At 61.8% G+C, this 21,626-nt stretch overlaps 2 protein-coding genes across 8 annotated transcripts; both read left to right on the plus strand.

Moving 5' to 3' along the window:
- Nucleotides 1-636: 636 nt before the first annotated feature.
- On the plus strand, nucleotides 637-3,628 carry DOK3 (docking protein 3). Its single transcript, XM_066197131.1, has 5 exons — nucleotides 637-700; nucleotides 2,031-2,324; nucleotides 2,446-2,539; nucleotides 2,625-2,797; nucleotides 2,879-3,628. The coding sequence occupies exons 1-5, from the start codon at nucleotides 644-646 to the stop codon at nucleotides 3,593-3,595; spliced, it is 1,335 nt and encodes a 444-aa protein (XP_066053228.1). The 5' UTR covers nucleotides 637-643; the 3' UTR covers nucleotides 3,596-3,628.
- A 223-nt stretch (nucleotides 3,629-3,851) lies between these two features.
- PDLIM7 (PDZ and LIM domain 7) lies at nucleotides 3,852-20,620 on the plus strand. 7 transcript variants are annotated; one of them, XM_066196919.1, is made up of 25 exons: nucleotides 3,852-3,915; nucleotides 5,162-5,268; nucleotides 8,523-8,674; nucleotides 8,983-9,013; nucleotides 10,626-10,642; nucleotides 11,242-11,396; nucleotides 11,729-11,765; nucleotides 12,337-12,375; nucleotides 12,487-12,641; nucleotides 12,988-13,024; nucleotides 13,687-13,725; nucleotides 13,844-13,998; nucleotides 14,359-14,395; nucleotides 14,853-14,891; nucleotides 15,021-15,166; nucleotides 15,490-15,526; nucleotides 16,287-16,325; nucleotides 16,449-16,606; nucleotides 16,951-16,987; nucleotides 17,919-17,977; nucleotides 18,062-18,296; nucleotides 18,374-18,554; nucleotides 18,711-18,831; nucleotides 19,305-19,420; nucleotides 19,699-20,620. In XM_066196919.1, exons 2-25 carry the CDS (start codon nucleotides 5,164-5,166, stop codon nucleotides 19,783-19,785), a joined length of 2,214 nt encoding a protein of 737 aa, XP_066053016.1. In that variant the 5' UTR covers nucleotides 3,852-3,915; nucleotides 5,162-5,163; the 3' UTR covers nucleotides 19,786-20,620. The 7 variants fall into 7 exon arrangements, with proteins under 7 accessions (XP_066053016.1, XP_066053019.1, XP_066053018.1 ...); XM_066196920.1 differs by lacking the exon at nucleotides 3,852-3,915 and adding an exon at nucleotides 4,417-4,510; XM_066196922.1 differs by lacking the exons at nucleotides 15,021-15,166; nucleotides 15,490-15,526; nucleotides 16,287-16,325.
- The last annotated feature ends 1,006 nt before the right edge of the window (nucleotides 20,621-21,626 follow it).

Consider the following 21,626-nt stretch of genomic DNA (forward strand, 5'->3'; position numbering starts at 1 on the left):
CAGAGGCCTGTCTTACACTGCTGTGGCCCCTTCTCCAGAATTTTTGTCACTGGGACTGTTGCCAGCTCAGCCTGACGAAGCTCCTGCCCCGGAAGGAAATGTATGGAGCTGTGCTGCAACAGCCCGTTACATCATGGTGTGTTGGGCAAGCAGGTAGTGCTGCCTCAGGGCGAGGGGAAGCCCCAGGTGGGAGGACTGATCTGGCCAGCTGCCAGCTGTCCCTGCCAGCCCCCTGCAGGGGTGAGGTCAGGGTCTTGTGTTGCTCCTCACAAATCCACGGAGTTTTTCTGGGTCCATTTTCCTCAACAGTGGGTGGCTGTTCCCATCTCCCCAGACATGCTTGGGAGGATGCAGCCAGGGTGAGGTGGAGCGTGCCGTGCTCGTGTCAGGCGCTCCCCGAGGTGCTTCCTGTGCTCTGCCCCCGCGTTCTGCCCCACTGCCCTGCTGTGAGGGGGAGGGCGGGCACATGGACACCTCCTATGGCCCAGCCTCTGCCCCCCATCCCACACCCCAAAAAGGGGAAGTCTCTCTGAGAAGGAAGTCTGCCCCATGCCTTTCCTTCGACTGCAGCAGTCACATTTTCTCTGCTGTGGGTGGCCCGAGTCCCTGATCCTTGCACTGGCCACCAGGGTGAACTGGGCCCATGGAGAGACCCGTGAAGGATGGGATCCTCTATGTGCAGCACACCAAATTTGGAAAGGTAAAGGGTGGATTTGGGGTTGGTAGAGGGTTTGCCCTGGTTTGTCGTGATGCCAGGCCTGGGCCCTCAGCAGCCTGGGAAGGGGTGACTGGGGCCAGACCCATCTGAGCTGTCCTTGAGGGAGCCATGGGCTCAGCAGCCCCATAAGTGGGGCTTTCCCTTGCCTTATGAGATGAGGGGGCTCATCTCTGTGGGCACCCACTCTGGCTTGCCCGTGTGCTGGGTCCTTTCTTGCTTGGTCACGGCGTGAGTCGCAATGGAAGAATAAACGTGCGTTAATGCGGCGCAGCTCCAGCGTGTGTGTGTGTGGGAGCGGGGCCCTGGGGCAGCACGTGGGATGTGTCCCTGTGCCCTCCATCGGCCTGGCCCTGGGGGGCCAGCACCATCCAGCAGCACCCTCATGGCTTGGGCTGCTCCTCTGTGCCCTTGGAGGGGGCACTGAGTGCCGCAGCCCTTGGGGCAGGGTATGGGTGACATGGTGAGAGTACCCGGCGTCGGGCCGGCTCCAGGCGGCTGTTGGGTATTGGCAAAGTAGGTCCTGCTGCACCCTTGGCAGGGTGGCCATGTCCTGAGGGGGTCTCAGAGGATATGTGGGGCTGCAATCACACTCTGACCTCCCTGCCAAACAAGAGCCAAGCCCTAAAAGCTCAGCAGGCAGCCCTGTGTGTGAGGAGCTGGTGACCTGCCATGGAGGAGGCAGGTGGGCTGGGGGCGGTGGGTATTTTGGGTGCTTGGCTGTGCCTGGTTCCTGCAGGGTGGAGGCTCTGCTGCACTTTTGGGGTACATGGTGGCACGCGCCCCCGCTATCCCATGACAGACTGGGAAGGTGGAAGGTGCTGGTGCTGCAGAGGCTCCCCTGGGAGGAAGCGGGCTGCTCAGCAGATGTGAGGCTGCCAGCAGGAGCCTCAGCAGCTCAAAATGGCTTTAATTTGCATCAGGGTCTGTCCTGAGAACAGCTTGAGAGCTCAGCTGCAGGTCGGCAGGCCAGCACTTGCAGCAGGGAACAAAGAGCAGGACCTGGTGCTCAGGGAGCTGGGAGTGAGTGTGACTCACCCAGTGAGCCATAGCAAGCCTGCCCGGGGCAAGGCCCCCCTCAGCCCAGCTTTGGGCCTGCCCTGCCCCACAGTTCAGGGGGCTGTGCTGGCCCCTGTTCTCTGTGCCCTCTAACAGCATCTGTTGGGTGCAGGCCGGGACTCCCCTATGCCCCTCGTGCCCTGTATGGCTCTTCCTGAGCACTGCTAGCTCTGTGTGGAGGGCAGTGCTGCCGGATGCAGTGGCCAGCTCTTCGCTGACCCGTTTTTTCCCTGCCTTTGCCCTTTCCATGCATTAGAGGTCCTGGAGGAAGATGCGAGCCCAGCTGTTTGCCGCCAGCCCGTCCGGCGTGGCCCGCATGGAGAAGTTCGATGTGCGGGATGATGGCACGATCCCAGAGAAGCCGTCCCTGCAACGGTGTGCCCGCCGGGTGATCCGCCTCTCTGACTGCGTCTCTGTGGGCCCGGCGGGCACAGAGAGCTGCCCCAAAGCCACTGCCGCCTTCTACCTCACCACCACAGAGAAGAGCTATGTGCTGGCAGCTGAGCAGCGCGATGAATGGATCACCCAGCTCTGCCAGCTGGCCTTCCAGGTACCAAGGGGTCTGGCAGAGCCAAGAGCCGTATTTTGGTGAGCTGAGAAGCTCCAGAACAGGCAGGGAATTTGTGCACCCCCGCCATGTCCCAGGTCATACTCACATCCATTTATTTCAGGGTGCAAAAGAGACAAGGCCGAGTAGTGCCTGTTCCCAGCCTGGCCCTGCTGTCCCCATGGAGGAGAACTCCCTCTACTCGTCCTGGCAGGACCGTAGGTGCAGGGGTGGTGAATAGGGCTGGGGTGGGCTGCAGCTCAGTGCTGCAATGCTGACCCCTGCCTTGTTTGGCTCCTGCAGTGACTGAATTCTTGGTGCTGGTGGTCCAGACAGATGCGGCCACCCGCTGTGGGCTGCACGGGCACTACCTGCTCTCAGCCCTTCCCCAGAGCCTGACGCTGAAGGACCCCCAGTCCCGCCAGCCCCTGCTCACCTGGCCCTACGCCTTCCTTCGCAAGTTTGGCCAGGATCAGGTGAGTCCCCCACTCCCTTCTTGGGGCTGTTGCCTGCCCAGGGTGGATGGCAGCCCCTCACCTCCCCGTCTGACCCTGCAGGCTGTCTTCTCCTTCGAGGCTGGCCGCCGCAGTGACTCCGGCGAGGGCACCTTCACCTTCAGCACCCCACGGGCTCCTGAGCTCTGCCGGGCTGTGGCTGCTGCCATTGCCTGCCAGCAGCAGGGCAAGGACACCCCAGACCCCAGACTCTTCTGTGTCTCAGACCCCCAGCTCTTTGCACAGGGCTTTGAGCCCCAGCCCTGGGGGCCAGGGAACGATGATCACCAGCCCAGTCCAGCCCTGGGAGGGACACAGCCTGCCTCCCACCCCCCTGCCAACCTCCTCCGCTTCACCTCACCAGAGCCAGAGGGCTCATGCCCCATCGTCTATGCCTCCATCGCCCGGGGCCAGCAGCCCCTCTTTGTGCCAGGGCAGCCAGACTCTGCTGAGCCCTGGGCCATGGGCAAGCCACTCCCTGAGCATCTCTACGAGAACATCTTCACTGCAGAACCACGTCCAGCCGGGGCCCAGGAAGAAGAGGAGGAAGGGCAGTGGGAGCTGGGGTGCCGACAGGCCCCCGAGGGCCACAGCAATGAGGGGGGGCCCCTCTATGACAACCGGGCCGCCATGGCACAGAACCCGCGGGCTGCGGGCTGGGGGCGCGGAGGGCAGGAGGCGCTGTCAGGGCGCTCCGGGCACAAGCATCACAGCACCCTTCGGGCCAAGCTGGTGCGGCTGCTGAGCCGGGAGAGCCCCGGAGCGCGGGACTGGGCTTGATGTGGCCGGTGCCGGTCGGTGCCGTTCGGTCAATAAAGGCCCTTCCCGGACCGGGCTCCGCCGCTGCTCCGGGGAGTGGGGCGGGCGGGCGGGCGGGCGGGCGGGGGCAGCTCGAGCCTCCCCGCTAGGGGGCGCCGCCGTGCCCGCCCCGGCAGGCAGAGGCGCGCACGGTGATTGGCCGGGACGCCTGCTGGCTCCGCCCCCTCCCGATCCTATATATGGTGGGGCCGGGCCGGGCGGGGGCGGTGCCCGGGTTCGAGTCCCGTGTCGGCCCGCTGCTCTCCGCTACCGCCCGCTTCGCCGGGCCCCGCTGGCCGCGGGTGAGTCCGGGAAGCCGGGCCGTGGCGAGGGGCTCCGTTCTCTGCGGGGGGGGACGGGGGCGTGAGGGGTGGAGGGTTGAGGCCTGGCTTACGGGGAAGGCGGGTGGTCAGGGTCGGGCCCGTGCGGGGCAGAGCCGGCGTCCCCGACCCCCGGGAGGGGAAGCGGTGTGGGATGGGGAGGGGTCCCGAGGCCCCCCGGGTCAGGGTGGGGCTTCTCAGCAATGAGAAGGGCTGCCCAGCCTTTGCACGCTGGGGACCCCCGTTTTAATCGGACCCTGTCCTTCCGGGGAGGAGTGGGGGCTATCCGCCCGCCCCGGGCCGCCCCGTCCCGGCGGCTCTCTGGGGCTTGCGCGGCTCCCGGGCGCCGGGAATGCCTGACACGCAGCTCTTCCTCCGGCCCTCCCGAGCGGGGAGCGGGCTGGTGTCGTCTTACACGCCTTATATAGCCCGCACCGGCCCGGGAAGAGCGGGGGCACGCTGGCCCCCGGCCCTGCAGCCGGCCCGTGCGAGGCGTGGGGAGCCCCGCAGCCGGCCGTGTCCGCCCTCGGGAGGAAGGTCCTGGGGCCGTTCGTGGGGGTCTGGCGGCTTCTTCCAGGTAAAAGGTGGCAAGGGGCTGGTGCTGGCCCCTCTGTCCGGAGCCTTGGCCGGCTGACAGCTGTCAGGCAGGGGAGCACCGGGATTCCCTCCTGCAGAAGCCCCGGAGATGGGCTCGCTCCCAGGGAGCATCTGCTCGGCCGGCTGCCGGAGCGCCAGCCTGGCTGCTGTGCCAGGCGCCTCGGGTGGTATCACGCAGCTCCTGTGTTGCTGCTGGTAATTCATCCGGCAAAAATGCTTCTGCTTCCTATCCTTCTATACCTACACTGCCGTTGCTTCTCTGTGGTCTTAACAGTCTTGGCTCTCAGCAGCGGGAGTTCCTGGGGTGCTGCAAGGGAGAGCACATCCCAGGTTTGGAAGGAGAGCAGAGCCCACAGACACCCCACTGTGGGTGGCTGCAGGGCTGTGCCTGGCTCCCTGGCACTAATTGGTGTTAGCCTGGGCCCCTCAGCTCTGACGTTGCTGGAGGAGATGCTGATGGATTTGGGGTGCGTCTCTAACCACAGTGTAGGATAGTCAGGGTGGAGTTACAGCTGGAAACGTGACCTGCCTCCTGTCCTACCCTGCCAGGCACCAAACCCCCTCCTCGCCTGTTCTCCCTGCATTGTTTCCACATACCCTAACACCAGGATCACACCCTCTTCCCTTGCAGAGATGGGCGATATGGAGTCCTACAAGGTGATGCTGAATGGGCCGGCACCCTGGGGCTTCAGGCTGCAGGGAGGGAAGGATTTCAGCATGCCGCTCTCCATCTCCAGGGTAAGAGAAACCAAGGCTGGTGACACCCATCCTTCCTTCTGCCTCTGTGGGAGGGAGGCCGCAGTGGCTGAGGCAGAGCCGTACGGGGGATGTAGATGAGCTGGGGCCCTGGGAATGCTGCATCCTGCCCTGCCTGGCTCCACGTAGCCTCCTTGGTTCCTTATCAGCTGCAGCCCAGCACGGGGGTGTTCCGGGCAGTGAGCTGCAAGCAGAAACGTGAAATTCTGCACAGCCTCTGCAGAGGGGGGCAGGGGAGGCCCCTTCCGGAGTGTGCCCACCACAGCCGGAGGGGATCTGCTGTCTAAGATGTGAGACTGGCTTCCGGGTCTGCATCCCAGCACTGGGCTTGGCATCCCAAGACCTAGCCAGTGCCCTTCTGCCCTCCTTACCACAGCACAGCTCCCAGCTCTGTGCCTGAGGTCACTCCTGAAATGGGCATGGAGAGGGAAGCTGTACTGCTGCCTGCACAGGGATGTGAGTCCCTCCACAAAACTCCCGTTTCTCCAGTGAGAGCCATTGTGCCGCAGCTGGTTGTGCCCGAGGCCGCTGGTTTGAGCCTCTCCTGTTGTGATAGTCCTTGGTCTGACCCTGGATGTGTGCAGGTCCCCGTCCCTGGGTGGGTGCTGGCCACGGCTTTGGCCACGCAATTGCCTTATAAGCCTTGGAATGTGACTGCATCGCCTGTGCCGCTGGCGCTTGGGCAGCTGGCACGGAGGCTGCTTCTCAAAGGACAGCTTTGCTCGTGGCATTGAGTGCTTTGTGGGGACCTGCTCCTGGCACTGCACACCTGTCCCAGAGGGCACAGATCTCACAGCATCCCAGCACGGAGCATGGGCCCTGAGGGCACTGTCTGAGGCTGGAGTCGCCAGTGCTGCTGCCCCGGGGCCTGCTGATCTCTGCTGAGCACGCAGAGACGGCTTCAGCGAGTTTATTCTCTAAAAAATGTTTCTCTTGGCTGCGAGCCAGTTCTTAACAAAGGGTCTGGTCGGATGGAGGAGCCTCCCAGAGCCTGGGGCAGGGGCCTCGTGAAGCAGTGCTTGGTGAGGCTTGGGCAGTGCTGCTGTCCTGGGCAGGACAGGAGCAGCAAGAAGATTCCCAGGGGATGCAGGCAGATTTGTGGGCTCTCTGGTGAGGCTGGGCTGCATGCAGGGCGGTGTGCTCTGATGGGAAGGTGTGAGCCTGTGCTGCTCTGCACTCCAGAGGCATCCCCAGCCCCAGAGCTCCTGCTCAGAGCATGCTGCTGTCCTTGGCCACTCCTTCCCATGAGCTGGCCCTGCCACAGCGGGCTGGAAGGAAGCATCCTGCCCCGGCATCGTGGGCTGCAGTGGGGCCCTGCTCTGCAGGTCTGCAGGGGTGGGCAGCACTGGTGTGTCCATTGGCTTGACTTTCAGTTGTGTCCATTGCTGTGGCACTTCTGGGTGAGCAGCGAGGCTCTTTCAGCTCACTGATCACACAAAAGAGGTGCCACCTCCTGTGGCATGGGGTTCTGCTGGGGTGTTGACACCCTGGCTAGGCAGGCTGTGACCCATGGTCCCTGTGCTGGAGCCAGGATAAGGACTGCAGTCTGGATAGCTGGATGCTGCGTGGCACATCCTGGCAGTGCTACTGGTGGGAAGGCACTGTGGGATGCGCTGAGGAAGGCTCTGTCCTGGACAGGGCAGTAGGCGAGCACATCTCTGGATGTGGTGGTGGAGGTTCAGGGAGCAAAAGACTGGGTGGAGAGGGGAGGAAGGAAGCCCTTGTTAGCAGGTCTGGGTGGGAAGTAGGACTGCTGGCACTGCCATGGCTCCTGGCTGAGCTGGCACCTGTCAAAGGGGTTTCCTGCACGTTGGCATGGAGGGGGACAGGAAGTGCTGACCAGGCTGGGTGAGGCTCCATGACGCAGCCTGACATGCTCTCCCCTCCCTGGGCAGTTGTGTGAAAACCTCTCCCTACTCCTGCTCCTGCCTCCAAACCCGCATTGCCGCCCCGTGCCTTCCCCAGCCCTCCAGGGCAGCAAGCTGGGGCTTGCAGCAGCATGGCCTGGAGTTGGGGGCATCACTGCTGCTGAGGGCACCCTCCTGTGCCGAGCAGGAGAGTAGTGTGGGTGTACTGGGTGGGGGTGCCCATGTCCTGCTGGGAATAGCAGTGGGATGCAGGTGGAACTGGGCAACATCCAGCCCCTGTGTGGTGTTTGGCCTTGCGTGGAGGGCTGGTGCTGGCCTAGAGAAGGGATGTGTGGCTCCAGGGCGAGCCGGGTTCTGCAAGGAGGGGCCGGGACTCAGTGGCAGGGATTTTTCAGCCCTCTGACAGTGCTGGGAATCTGGCTCGCTCCTTTTATGTTCATGTCGAACAGGACTTGAGGAAATACTTGGTCTGGGTCCAAGCGCCTCGAGTTCTTCCATGCTGGAGGAGCAGGAATGGCTGCAGCCTGCCCACGTCTGTCTGTCTGTCTGTCAGTGCCTGGGAGCTGTGTGCAGTGCTCCGGGCCCTGCTCGCCTCTGGCTGTGCATCCCCGGTGGGAGGGGAGGGCAGCCTCCACTTCCCAGCATGGGGTTGGTGTACAGCCGTGCCGTGGAGCTATAGCAGGGGCAAGGCACATCCCTGGCACTGTGTCGGGAAGGGGAGCTTGTGGCTGTGCTCCAGGCAGTCCCAGTGAGGCAACGTGGGTGGGGGCGGGTGTCTCCCTGCCCCGGGAGGGCTCCTGCTCCTCTGTGGGAATGAGGTAATGTCTGTGCCTGGTGGGAACGGGACGGGAGCGCGGGCGGCTGGGGGAGTGCCCAAGGGGTGCCTCCCCTGTCCTTCCCCACCCCAGGCGAAGGGCTGGACATGCCTGTGGTTTGCAGTGAGATGTGGGCTGCCCAACGGGCCCTGACTCACTGTGCTCTCTTCCTGCCCCAGGACCACAGGGATGACTCCAAGGGATGGCTGGGCTTCTTGTCAAGGCTGAGGCAGCACTGCCTCTGTGTTTGGCGTCACGGCGATGAGGCCCTGGGGTGCTGGCAGGGTCCCCAGCCATGCCAGAGGGCAAGGGCTGGGTAATGCCCTGGAGAAGTGCTTTGCCCTCTGCTGCTGCCAAGGGGAAGAGGCTGCTCTGGGCTCATTCACTGGGAAATGGGAAGTAATGTGGGGGTCCCTACTTCCCCCTGGGTCAACTCTCTGTGGTGTCCTGTGCTGGGCTGGGGATCCTGGGCCTTGGCAGGCCCCTGCCCGCCCTCTGCTCCCAAATCACTGCCTGGCTGTTCCAGCTCTCCCTAACTCTCTCTGTCCTGCAGCTGACTCTGGGTGGGAAGGCGGCCCAGGCCGGCGTGGGAGTGGGCGACTGGGTGCTGTACATCGACGGGGAGAGCACCAGTGCCATGACACACATCGAGGCCCAGAACAGGATCCGTGCCTGTGGGGACAGGCTCTGCCTCACCTTGAGCAGGTAGGAATCGTGGGTCCCACAAACATGGGGTTCTGGTATGACTGGAGTGTAATCAGTGCCCTCTGACCAGTGTCACCTCCTGGCATCACCATCTCCCAGCATCACTGCTCTTTACTTAGAGCCTGGAAGTCCCTGGCTCTGTCCAAGGGCTCTGCTTGCCTGGGTAAGGCTTAACGTGACTGCAAGCCACAGGGCAGTGCCAGCTGGCCACGTTTCCCCTTGGTTGGGTGCTGCATCCCCGGGGTACCAATATGCTGGTGGTGTCCGGGCCAACTCCAGTACCTGCCCATCTGTCTCCTCTCTTGCAGAGCCCAGAACCAGCTGGGGAAGCCGCAGAAGGTACGTGTTGCTCCTGGTGCCGCAGTGGCAGCTCAGCCTCATCTCAGGGGAAAGGAATTTCAGTGTAGTCAAGCAAATGGACTTTGCTCCTGGGGCTTTTAGGGGGCTGGGGTGTGTTTGGAGGTCTAGGAAACCTAGCTGGAGGAGCAGCTCTGATCTCTGGCACTGTGGAGGATCAGAGGGAGTGGGATCTGCGCAGTAGGTGCCTGGGCCCAGATTGTCTGTGCCCCTGCTGGTGCTGGGTGTGGGCAGGGATGCAGAGGGGCCAGCACAGGGGAGGAGGCCGGGCAGGTGCAGCAGCATGTTTGCTAGTGCTGGGGAGTGCTCTGGCACAGGGAGTCAGGGCTGGGGCTGGTGACTGGTGGCTCCTGGGCAGAAGCCACCTGCATGTGTTCAGCTTTGTGCCATGGGACGGTTGCTGTCGGCGTGTGTGCATGCACCGCCCTGCCACGGGCAGCAGCGAGTGTCCGGGGCACCTACTAATCTTCAAATGACCCTCAGGCTGGGTTTGTGATCTGCTGTCACCGGGCCAGGTGCCCAGTGGAGTGACTGCCAGCCTGGCAGAGCCTGGTCTCCAAAGGTGCACGTGCTGTCCGGCTTTCCTACCTGGCTGCCTCCTGCGCTGCCTGGCCCAGGGCTGCCCCTTGCATGCTGCTTGACGTGTGAGCCCGTGTCTGTGTGTTTTGTCTCGCTCAGGACTCACTCCCCTGCTCTGAACCCCTGAAATATAACTTCGCTCCCAGCACCGCCCTCAACAAAACAGCTCGGCCCTTTGGGGCCGGCTCACCTCCGAACCCACGGCCCGGGCTGGTGACGAAACCCGTGACGTACGCGCCCCTGGCGCCCGCCTGCACCCCCCAGCACAACGGGTATGTTGCTGTCCGTCCTGCTCCCTGAGGATCGGGGGGAGCCTGCTGCCCGGCCCTGCTGCGCCTTGCATGCCAGGCACCCTGGGTGGGAGCAGGTGACAGTGCCCATGCCGGAGTAACCGGTGGCTGGTGCTGAGGTGGCACAACAGACGTGTCGCACACAGGGACACACAGCCGCACTGGTGCCGGTCCCTTGCTCGGGGATGTGTCAGCCTGTGGGGACTCCTGCCAGGCTTGACACAGTGGCTGTAGCAGGACACTGGCTGGCATATGCAGTGGCAGGGAAACAGTGGCTGGCTGTGACCACAGGCCGGTGCCTGCCTGGGGAGGTCTTGATGTTCCCTTGGCTGCAGGAGGGGGCTGGGCAGAGTGATGACCTCCAGCTCTGCCACACTGTTCTCCCCCGACTCTGCTGCACGTGTCCAGCAGCTGCTGGTCCCTGCTCCTCCTGCCAGAGCTGCCGTAGTGCCCAGGAACTGGGCAATGGGGAGGGATGTGGCATTGACTGCCCTGGGCATCCAGGCCTGTTCTGGGGACTGAGGGAGCACAGTCTGGCCCACTGGCATCTGCCCCTGTGTCCCAGTGTGCTCTCAGCCCTGGGTGAGCTGGGTGTGAGAGTCAGGGATAGGGGGATTAATGCAGGCTGTAGGTGAGCTCTGGAAACTTCTTGGGTGCTGCAGGTCTAATTTCACCTTCCTTTTTCTTTCTTTCTCTCCTCCCTTTCTCTTTCCCTCTCCCTACAGGTGCTGAGCCTTGACAAGTCAGTAAGCCTTTTACCTGCTCTCTCTATCCTCCCTGCATGCCTCTTCCCTGCCAGTGCCCTGTTCTCTGGGGCAGGGCCAGCCTGGGGATGGGCAGCAGGTGCCTGCTCTGCCCATGTGGGTGGGTCACTCCTGGCACCAAGCTGTCCTCACTGTAGAGGGGTCAGCTGCCTGTCTCTGCCAGCTGCTGAGGCCCTGGAGTGTCGTTGTGTGTGATCCATTCCCTGTTCCCCAAGATGTGGCTGTGCCGGGCAAGGCCTGATGGGCTGTGCTGGGCGCCGTGCCCAGGGCCAGGTGGCACTGCCATAGACGGCTGTGGTGCAGCTTCCCTGATGGTGTTTTTTGACCTTGACTTATTCTTACTCTGTCCTTTCTCTTTCTGGCCCTTGGGGCCAGTTTCAAATTGCCAGGAATGGTGGTGGTCATTCCAGAGTCAGTCCTTCACAGGCCCAGCCTTTGTGAGGGAGGAGTTGGGGTGTGGGGAGTAAGAGAAGGTGTGGTATCTCTGGTGCTGGTGTGCTGTGATTCTGTGCTGGGCAAGGTGTGGGACGGCCCCAGGAGATCTGTCAGATTTGACAGATGACTCTGTCACTCACAGGCAGCCCCCACAGCTGCTGGAGTCCCCCAGCACCCCTGTGTGTGACCCTGTGAAGCTGCGGATGTTAGAGGACATTGACGACTCAAAGCCCCACAGCTGGACCTCCCAGTCCCGTTCCTTCCGCAAACTGTCCCGGCTGGTGGGCGCAGACAGCAGTGAGTTCCCCTAGGGCCTGGCACTGGCTGACTGCCCAACTCTGCTGGGGAAACTGGAGCTGGAGAAAGGCTTTGGTGCCTCGTGGAGTGTTGGTTTTGGCCCGATGGGGCACTTAAGCCAGGCAGAGCAGCCTGGGGCTGCATGGGCTCATGGTGGTGCTGCTGGGCTGGGTCCATGCTCTGCCTCATGGCCAGGCAGGGCTGTGTGTTGGGACAGGTGGGCAGTGGGAGGAGTCCTTTTCCCTTTCCTGTTCCTTTTCCCTTTCCGCTGTCTCTGGGCCTCAGTTGCCACAGACTGACTCCATCTCCCCTTTCTCTCTTGCTGTGCTCAGTTGAGGATGGTGAGGACGAGCTTGTTAAAAAGCCCAGGTAAGGGGGGGCGTGTGCCAGAGGGGCAGCAGGAGCCACAGGGTGCTCAGCCCACACACCTGGTTCTCTCTTGCTGCCTGCAGTCACTTAGGGGAAACTTTGCTCTGTTGCTGTTTTTTCTCTCCCTCTCCAAGAGTTGAGCTGTTGGTGGAGCTGCAGAGCTCGCCCTGCACTCACCTCACAATGGGCACTGCCAGAGCTCAGCCACTGCTCTGGCCATCACCTTGGGAGGGTCCTGCCAGGACACCCACTGGCCAGACAAGATGTCCTGTGCTGGGTAGAACCTGCTGGGCACAGCTGGCACCAAGCTGAGGAGGCCAAGCTCTGCCATTGCTTCTTGAGGAAAACGGTTCTGGAGAAGGCTGGTGCACTGACAACACCTTACTGGGGGCGTTGGGAGGTTCTGCACAATGGACCATGTGCCGTGAGCCTGGCATGGGGCTGCAGGATGGCAGGGCAGAGCTGGCTGAGTGTCTCCAACTTCTCTTAGTTCTGGAGTGCGTTTGTGAGGGATGGGCTGTGCAATGATCACATACTGAGTGTTGTGCTACCGTTCTTTCCAATATCACAGGGATGCTCATGGGTCCAGCTGGGGCACAGTGGAGCAGTGGTGAGTGCCAGGGTCTGGTCATGGCGCCTTTGGCAGCACTGCCCTGTGCTGCGGTGTTGGGCAGGGTCTGTGCTTTGTACTGGCTGAGCTCCTGCCATCTGTCACTCACAGGCAGCCCCCACAGCCTCTGGAGCCCCCCAGTACCCCCGGGTGTGATCCTGGGAAGTTGAGGATGTTGGAGGACGCTGAGGACTGGCAGCCCCGCACCGGGACCTTGCAGTCCCGCTCCTTCCGCAAACTGGCCCAGCTGACGGGCACAGATGGCAGTGAGTTCCCACAGGGCCTGGCACTGGCTGGGGATGTGGGACTGTTGTGGGGTAACCGGATGCTGGGAGAGGCAGTGGGGTGATGTAGCACTCAGGAGCTTGGCTTTTACCCCCAGGTCACTCCCTGAGGGCAGCTGAACCAGTGAGATCTGGTGGCTGCATGTGGGCTCGTGGTGGTGCCACTGGTCTGGGGCCATGCTTTTCGCCATGGCCAAGCAGGCTGTGTGATGGAGTGAGGGGATGGTGGGTGGGGAGGTTGGTTTTCCTCCTTTCCCTTCCTGCTTTTCCTGGACCTTAGTTGCTGCAGACTGACTCCATCTCCCCCTTTCTCTCCTGTTGCGCTCAGTGGAGGATGGTGAGGATGAGATTATTAAAAAGCCCAGGTAAGGGGAGTGTGTGCCAGGGCAGCAGCAGGAGCCACAAGGTGCCCACTCTGGGCTCAGCCCACATGGCTTGTTCTCTCTCACTGCTTGCAATCACTCAGGGGAAGCTCTTTGCTCTGTTGCTGTTTCTTCTCTCCTTATCCTCCACCCTCTGTCCTGTCCTTTCCTTCTTCCTAGAACTAAGCTGTTGGCAGAGCCACAGGCTCTGCCCTGTGCTCACCCCACAGCAGGCACTGCCAGTGCTCAGCTGCTGCTCTGACCGTCATCTCAGGAGGGTCCTGCCCAGACACCCACCAGCCAGGCAGGCTGTTCCCAGATGAGGTGTCCTCATGCTGGGTGTGCAGGCAGGACCCACTGGGCACTGCTGGCACCAAGCTGGGGAGGCCAAAATGCAGCACAGTGTGCTGGACACAGTGGGCAGGGGTGGCTGGTGGCACTGACAGCACCTTGCTGGGGGTGTTGGGAGTTGCAGGGTAGGGAACTAGACCAGACCTGGGGCACAGTGTTGTGTGGGGCCATGGAATGGCTGCAAGGCTGATCAGGAGTGAACGCTGTCAGCATTTCCACAAGGCTCGTGCGTCTCTGGGGCTGTGGATGTACATGGGGAGGGGTGAGCTGATCAGACGCTGACTCTTGTGCCACCATTCTTTCTGTTACCACAGGGATGCCCATGGGTCCAGCTGGGGCACAGGGCAACATCGGTGAGTGCCAGGGTCTGGCAGAGGTGTTGGCATGTGCCAGGGCATCTTTGGGGGTGCTTCCCTGTTCCAGAGCAGGCTCCAATCCTGGTGCTGAGCTCCTGCCCTCTGTCACTCACAGGCAGCCCCCGCAGCTGCTGGAGCCACCCAGTGACACTGTGTGTGACCCTGTGAAGCTGCGGATGTTAGAGAACATTGATGACTCAAAGCCCCACACCTGGACATCCCAGTCCCGTTCCTTCCGCAAACTGGCCCGGCTGGTGGGCGCTAACAGCAGTGAGTTCCCACGGGCTCTGGCACTGGCTGACTGCCCAGCTGTGCCCAGCTTTGCTGGGGCAACTGGATAAAGGCCATGGTGTATTGTTACAGCAGGGCATTCCTTTTGACCCCATTTGGCCCCTCTGTGGCAGCTGAGCCAGCGGGAGTTGCCCAGGGCTTTGTGGGCTCATGGTGGTGCTGCTGGGCTGCAGTCGTGCTCTGCCTTGTGGCTGGGCAGGGCTGTGTGTTGGGACGGGGGGGGCAGTGGGAGGAGAGGGCATTTTTTCTTCCTTTCCCTTCCCCTTCCTTCCTGCTGTGCCTGGGCCTCAGTTGCTGCGGACTGACTCCATCTCCCCCTTTCTCTCTTGGTGTCCTCAGTGGATGATGGTGAGGATGAGCCCGTTAAAATGCCCAGGTAAGGGGCAGCAGCAGGAGCCACAAGGTGCCCATTCCAGGCTCAGCCTCCACAGCCACTTCACCTTCACTGCTTGCAGTCACTCTGGGGGTGCTCTTTGCACTGCTGGGGGTTCTTCCCTCCCTCTCTGTCCCCTCTCCCAGACTTGAGGTGTTTTCAGAGCTGCACAGAGGCACTGCCAGCACTCAGCCACTGCTCTGACCGTCACCTCGGGAGGGTCCTGCCCCAAGCACCCACCTGGGTAGGGGTGGCTGATGGCAATCACAACACCTTGCGGGAGATGTTCGGAGGAGCTGGGCAGCAACTGCTCTTGGTGCTTTGCGTCCCATGCGGCTGTGGAGCAGCTGCAAGGCTGCTGGTCAGTATTTCCACGTGGTTCATGCCCCATGGGGCTTTGGGTATGGCATGGGATGGTAAAACAGTAACTGTTGTGCTGCTGTTTTTTTCAATGTCACAGGGATTCCCATGGGTCCAGCTGGGGCACAGTGGAGCAGCGGTGAGTGCCAGGATCTGGCAGAGCTGTTGCCATGTGTCAGGTCACCTTTGGCAGCACTGCCCTGTGCTGCGGTGTTGGGCAGGGTCTGTGCTTTGTGCTGGCTGAGCTCCTGCCCTCTATCACTCACAGGCAGCCGCTGGAGCCCCCCAGTACCCCCGGGTGTGATCCTGGGAAGTTGAGGATGTTGGAGGACGCTGAGGGCTGGCAGCCCCGCACCGGGACCTCGCAGTCCCGCTCCTTCCGCAAACTGGCCCAGCTGACGGGCACAGATGGCAGTGAGTTCCCACAGGGCCTGTTGTGGGGTAACCGGATGCTGGGAGAGGCAGTGGGGTGATGTGGCATCAGGAGTTTGATTTTGGCCCCAAGTCACCTCTTAAGGGCAGCTGTGCTGGCAGGAGCTGCCCAGGGCTGTGTGTGGGCTTGTGGTGGTGTCACTGGTCTAGGGCCATGCTCTGCCCCATGGCCAAGCAGGCTGTGTGGTGGGGTGAGGGGATGTCGAGTGGGGAGGTTGGTTTTCCTCCTTTCCTTTTCTGCTTTTCCTGGGCATTAGTCACTGCAGACTGATGCTGTGTCCCCCTTTCTTTCCTGCTGCATTCAGTGGAGGATGGTGAGGATGAGATTGTTAAAAAGCCCAGGTAAGGGGAGCATGTGCTGAGGCTCCATGTCCCAGGTGTCTGGGCACTGCTGGCTCTGAGCTGGGGATGCTGAGCTGCACCTTTTGGGCATACAAGGAGTGCAGGAGGCTGATGGCACTTGGAAAATTTGGCTATGGGATGTTGGGAGGTGCTGCGTAGTGCCTGCACCTGGGGCACATTGTCCTGGGAGCCTGGTGTGGCAGACCTGAGTGAGTGCTGCTGGATCATTTCCCCTCAGCATCACTACTTCTCATGACTCTGGGCAAACTCTTTGCCCTGTTGTGGATTCTTCTCTCTGTCCTCTCCCAGAGCTGAGCTGATGGTGGAGCTGCAGAGCCCACCCTGTGCTCACCCCACAACAGGCACTGCCAGTGCTCAGCCACTGCTTTGACGTTCACCTTGGGAGGTTCCTGCCTGGACACCCACCAGCCAGACAGTTTGTCCCCAGATGGGTGTGCAGGCAAGACCTGCTGGGCACTGCTGACACAAGCTGGGGAGGCCAATATGCAGCACAGTGTGTAGGGGTGGCTGGAGACACAACACTTTGCCGGGTGTTTTTGGAGTCACAGGGTGGGCACTGTACCTAGGGCACAATGTCTTGTGTGGTCATGGAACAGCTGCAAGGCTGGTCAGCAGTGAATGCTGTCAGCATTTCTATGAGGTTCTTCTATCTCTGAGTTTGTGGGTGCGTATGGGAAGCGTGGGCTGAGCCATGGATCAGCCACTGACTGCCGTGCCACCGTTTTTTCTGATGCCACAGGGATTCCTATGGGTCCAGTTGGGGCACGGTGGAGCAGCGGTGAGTGCCAGGGTCTGGCAAAGGTGTTGGCATTGTGCCGGGACACCTTTTGGAGTGCTTCCCTGTTGCAGAGCAGGGTCTGTGCATTGTGCTGGCTGAGCTCCTGCCCTCTGTCACTCGCAGACAGCCCCCACAACCTCTGGAGCCCCCCAGCACCCCTGGGTGCAACCCTGGGAAGCTGCGACTGATAGAGGATTCTGAGGACTGGCAGCCCCGCACCGGGACCTCGCAGTCCCGCACCTTCCGCAAACTGGCCCAGCTGACGGGCACAGACAGCAGCAGTGAGTTCCCACAGGGCCTGGCACTGGCTGGGGATGCTGGACTCTCTCTGGGCTGCCAGGGTCCAGCAGAGTCTGGAGTGGCACTGGAACGTTGGTTTTGGCCCCATGTGGTCCCTGTGGGGTGGCTGAGTCAGTGGGAGCTGCCTGGGGCTGTGTGTGGTCTCATGGTGGTGACACCAGTCTGGGGGCTTGGTCTGCCCTGTGGCTGGGCAGAGCTTTGTTTTGGGGCAGGGGTTGGTGGCTGGAGAGGTTGGTTTTCCTCTTTTCCCTTTCCCTTCTTCTTGTGCACGGGCCTCGGTCTTTGAGGACTGACTGTTTCCTCCTTTCTCTCCTGCTGCGCTCAGTGGAGGATCATGATGATGTGTTTGTTAGGAAGCCCAGGTAAGGGGAGTGTGTGGCAGCAGGAGCTGGGGGGCTGCATGTCCTGGGCAGAACCCCTTGGGCACTGCTGCCCCTCAGCTGGGAATGCTGAGCTGCGCCATGCTGTTCCAGAAACAGCGGGTTGGGAGTGGCTGGTGGCACTGGCCAAATCTCACTGGGTTGTTGTGATATTTGGGCAGCATCTGTACCTGGGGCACAGTGTCCTGCAAGCCTGGCGTGGGGCTGTGGGGCAGCTGAACTCATGGATGTCAATAGCTTGTCAGGGTTGTTCCTAGTACTCTGCAGCCATGCAGAGTAAAATGGGACAGCACCCCATTTTTTGCCTTTAGCTCTCTGTGACACCTCCTGCCCTGGTGCCATCGCCCTTGGGTACCAGCTCTGCCCAGTTTGCTCTGACACAAATGAAAGTTGGGTTTGTTGCCATCTGCTTTTTGAACTTGTCTCGGAGAGGCACAGAGCCACTGGCTCTCCTTCTCTCCCTGTCCCCCCTCTTTTGGTGGGCTGTGCCTCTTTAGTCCTGGCTTGCCATGCCTGTTCCCGGCCCTGCTGAGCTGAGCCCTGGGGCTCCCTGCATCGGGGGGACCTGCATCATGTCCAGGTCCCCCTGCACCCCAATGAAACTGGGGATGGTCATCACATATTAGTAGGCAGCCAAAGTCTTTGTGGTCCCTGGGGTCTCTGATCAGTCTGGAGAAGCCCAGAACTCTCCCTCCTGCCACTCCCCCAGACCACCACAGTGGGGGCACAGCCCTGGGGGCGTGTGTCTTGGCAGGACTGAAGGCCCTTGGCTCAGTACCTCATCACTAAACAAGCTAGCCCTGGGCATGGGTGCTTGGCCAGCTCCCTCCTGCTTGTTGGGGTGGGGAGCCCTGCCTGCCCCCCGGGCAGTGGGCGTGAGCGGGGCAGCCTGGATTAACTGATTGTTCTGTAGCCAGGTCTCCGTGCCGGACCCGTCCCCGGGAGCAACGATGAAGACTGAGCCAGGATTGGGTGAGCAAAACATGTCTGGGCTTTTTGGGGAGGGGCTGCCGAGGGATCAGCAGCACTGTCCTTAAGACCTGTGTGTGTACACAGCCCCCAGGACCCCCAGTGCCACCCCCAGCCCTACCAGCCGCCCACCCTGGGCTGTGGACCCCTCGTTTGCCGAGCGCTATGCCCCGGACAAGACGAGCACGGTGGTGAGCAAGCACAGCCAGCCGGCCACGCCGACCCCCATGCAGAACCGCAGCTCCATCGTGCAGGCAGCCCAGCAAGCCCCCGAGGGGCCCGGCCGCACCCCCCTCTGCTACAAGTGCAACAAGGTCATCAGGTGAGCCCTGGCCGCCACCACTGCCACGCCAGCGTGCTGGGCCCCGGCGTGGCTGACGTGGCTCTGTCCTGCCGCAGGGGACGGTACCTCGTGGCGCTGGGACATTATTACCACCCCGAGGAGTTCATCTGCTGCCAGTGCAGGAAGGTGCTGGATGAGGGTGGCTTCTTTGAGGAGAAAGGCTCCATCTTCTGCCCCAAGTGCTACGACACGCGCTACGCACCCAGCTGTGCCAAGTGCAAGAAGAAGATCACTGGGGTGAGTGTCCCTCAGCCTGCCCTTCATCTCCTGTCCTTGCCCTCTGCTGTGAGTGCCTGGCTCTGTCCCTTCCCACCTTGGTCCCATCTCAGGGGATTCCTTGTCCCTTCCTGACCTTGGTGGTCCTGCCCCTGGCTGACAGTGGCTCCCTTCCAGGAGGTGATGCACGCGCTGAAGATGACCTGGCACGTGCAGTGCTTCACCTGCAACGCCTGCAAAACTCCCATCCGCAACCGAGCCTTCTACATGGAAGAGGGACAGCCCTACTGCGAGAGAGGTAGGACCCAGGGACCCCATGTGTTACCTCATGTGGCCCTGGGGCACCACTGGGACACAACAGCTGCACACAGGGCTGGGGGCATGAGCTTGCCCTGCTCTGTGGGGCTCCCCCTGGGCTGTGGGGAGCATGGAGATCCCAATCCCACAGCCTTAGCCCTCCCTCCAGTTCTCCCTAGCTGCAGGGTACTGCCATCCCTCCTATGTTGCCATGGCAATTAGGGAGGATGTACATCAAAGCAAGTGCTGCATCCTGGGAGATGAGGTTCTCCTCCTCCCCCTGGAGCCCTGTGGTGGCTGGGCCACCCTGCAGCTCTCCCCTGTGTCTGGGGCTTTATCTCACCTGGATGGGGGCTGGCAGAGTTGTCCCCAGGCTGTGCCTGTGGGATCCTGGCTGAGCTGCAGTCCTGCTCCCCTAGGATGAGCAGCTGTAGTGCATGGAAGTGCTGACCTGGGCTCTGCCTTTCCTCGCAGACTATGAGAAGATGTTTGGCACCAAGTGCCGCGGCTGTGACTTCAAGATCGATGCTGGGGACCGGTTCCTGGAGGCGCTGGGGTTCAGCTGGCACGACACTTGCTTTGTCTGTGCGGTGAGCAGTGTGCCTCCCTCCCCGACTTCTGCAGGGCCTGTGCCTCTCCCCGACAGTCCTGCTCTGGGTGGGGTGCACAGGGGACCTGCTGCCACAATTTTTCCCGCTTGCCTCCCTTATGGGAACTTGGGACTCTGCTCTGAGTCTTCTGGTCCCTAGCAGTGTCCCAGGGCCATGTGGAGTGATCCCTGGTCCCTTTGTGACACCAGTGCTGAGCTGTGGGGGATCCAGAGGCTGGCTCAGCCCCCCAGCCTGACCACCTGCACTCTCCTCCCCAGATCTGCCAGACCAACCTGGAAGGGAAGACATTCTACTCCAAGAAGGACAAGCCGCTGTGCAAGAGCCATGCTTTCTCCCATGTGTGAGGGGTGGAAATTCAGCTGTGCCCACACGTGCCCCTGGCCCTGCATGCTCCTCTCCCCCTGCCCTGCTGGCCCCAGGGAGCCAGGCTGGGCCCTTGGCCCTTTCCTTTGCTCCTGCCTCTCTCCTGACAGCTCCTGGCTCAACTCCAGCCAGATACTGTGCTGGGTCCAGAGCCCCTTATAGCTGGGTGGCTTCTTCTGTGCTTCTCAACTGGCCCGAGGAGCCCTGGGAAGGGGATGCTGCATGGATCTCCTGCCCCTGAGCCACGCAGCACGGTGGGCTCAACCATGCTGAGGCAGGAGTTGGAGGGGGTCTGCCACAGCTGGGCTGTTCCTGTGCTGCCTGGCAGCTCAGTGCTGGGGCAGGGATACTCCCTACACAGCCCTGAGTGGGTGAGGACCATCTCCTGTCTCACTCTCCTCCAACTTCCCTGCTGTGTGCTTGGGGCTGGAGACCTGGCCCTGCTCCGCTGCTGGGGCCTTGCCCATGACAACCCACCAGGCACCCCTCAATCTGCTGCTGTGGCTTCCTGCCCTGGTTGCATTCCTGGGGTGTCTGTGCCTCATGCCCCCCACCCTGCTGGCCCACTGCTCCCCTGGGCTGGCAGCACCCCCAGCCCGGTGTGGCCCAGCTGTGGGCTGGCAGCGTGCGCTGATGGCCAGCCCAGCCAGATGGCTGCTCCTGCAAGGCTTGGGCACAGCTTCCTACCAAAGAGCTCTCTGCCACTGCCATCCTGGGGCCATCAATGCCTCCCCCCAACCCCACACCCCCGGTCGGGCTGCACTGATGTAGCCACGGTGCTTTTAGTGCCTTTAATAAACACGTCTCTGCAAGTGCCGGCTGTCTCCAGGGCAGTGGTTTTGCCGAGTGAGGTGCGGCTGGCTGGGAAGGTCATGCTCTGCCCTCATCCCGCTCCCTCTGGGGCCTGACTCAGCTCCTTCCAGCTTTCCAGGGAAAATCTTCGTCTCAGATTTCTCCTTCTCTGCCCGCGTCAGCCCAGGCTTGACCCCTTGTGTCGACTGGGTCATCCTTGGCAGGACCGCTAATGGAGGCAGTAATTAATCTGGGGGGCAAAATGCAGCAAGGAAAGAATGGGGAAGTCAGACCTTAGTGGGGGTCCTTGCTTTCCCATAGCAAGGACCTGGTCCCTGTGCCCCGGCCCCGAGTCCTGTAGAGGGGATGAGGAGTCATGGGGCACGCGTGGGCCACGTGCTCTGGGCGTTCTCCGGCGTGGAGCAGCCAAGCGTTCGCTCACGCGATGCAGCTGCCGTCCCCAAGGATGGGTGTGAGGCCACGCCGGCACCTCCGGCTGGAACGGGCTCGAGGGCAGTGGCTGTGGGGAAGTGGGTGTTCTCCTCCCTCTCCACTCTGACAGCTGGAACGGTCATTAATAATTGCAGCTCTTACCGTGATGAGCAATTGTAAGGAAAATTGTCTTGCTCATCTACTGGAAGGTTCTGCCGGGGGCAGGAGCTGGCTGCGGGAAGCCAAAATGCCTCCTGGCATCACCCAGATCTGGGCTGCGGTGCCACATCTTCTCAGTGCCAGTTCCAGGAGTGCACAAGCACATCAATAATGAGGCGAGGAAAGTCGAGGGATAAAGACAGGCTGGGGCTGGGCCAGGCACTCAAGCTAGGGCACGTGTGAGCAATGGGATGCAGCAGGACACGGGTGCACCAAGGGACAGAAACAGCTGGTGTGTGCCTGGCAGGGCTGGCAGGAGCAGGGCTGAGTGCCCGCGTGTGAGTCCCAGCTGTGCAGGGAAGGTCAGAGAAAGTACAGGGGAAGGTGAGGTGGCTGTGACCGCACGTGGGCAGCCCCTGAACCAACCCTGGCTTGGCTG

This window comes from Chamaea fasciata, unplaced genomic scaffold (genome assembly GCF_029207755.1).
Source record: "Chamaea fasciata isolate MVZ Bird 193981 ecotype frontalis unplaced genomic scaffold, bChaFas1.0.hap1 SCAF_15, whole genome shotgun sequence".
Classification (NCBI taxonomy): Eukaryota; Metazoa; Chordata; class Aves; order Passeriformes; family Sylviidae; genus Chamaea; species Chamaea fasciata.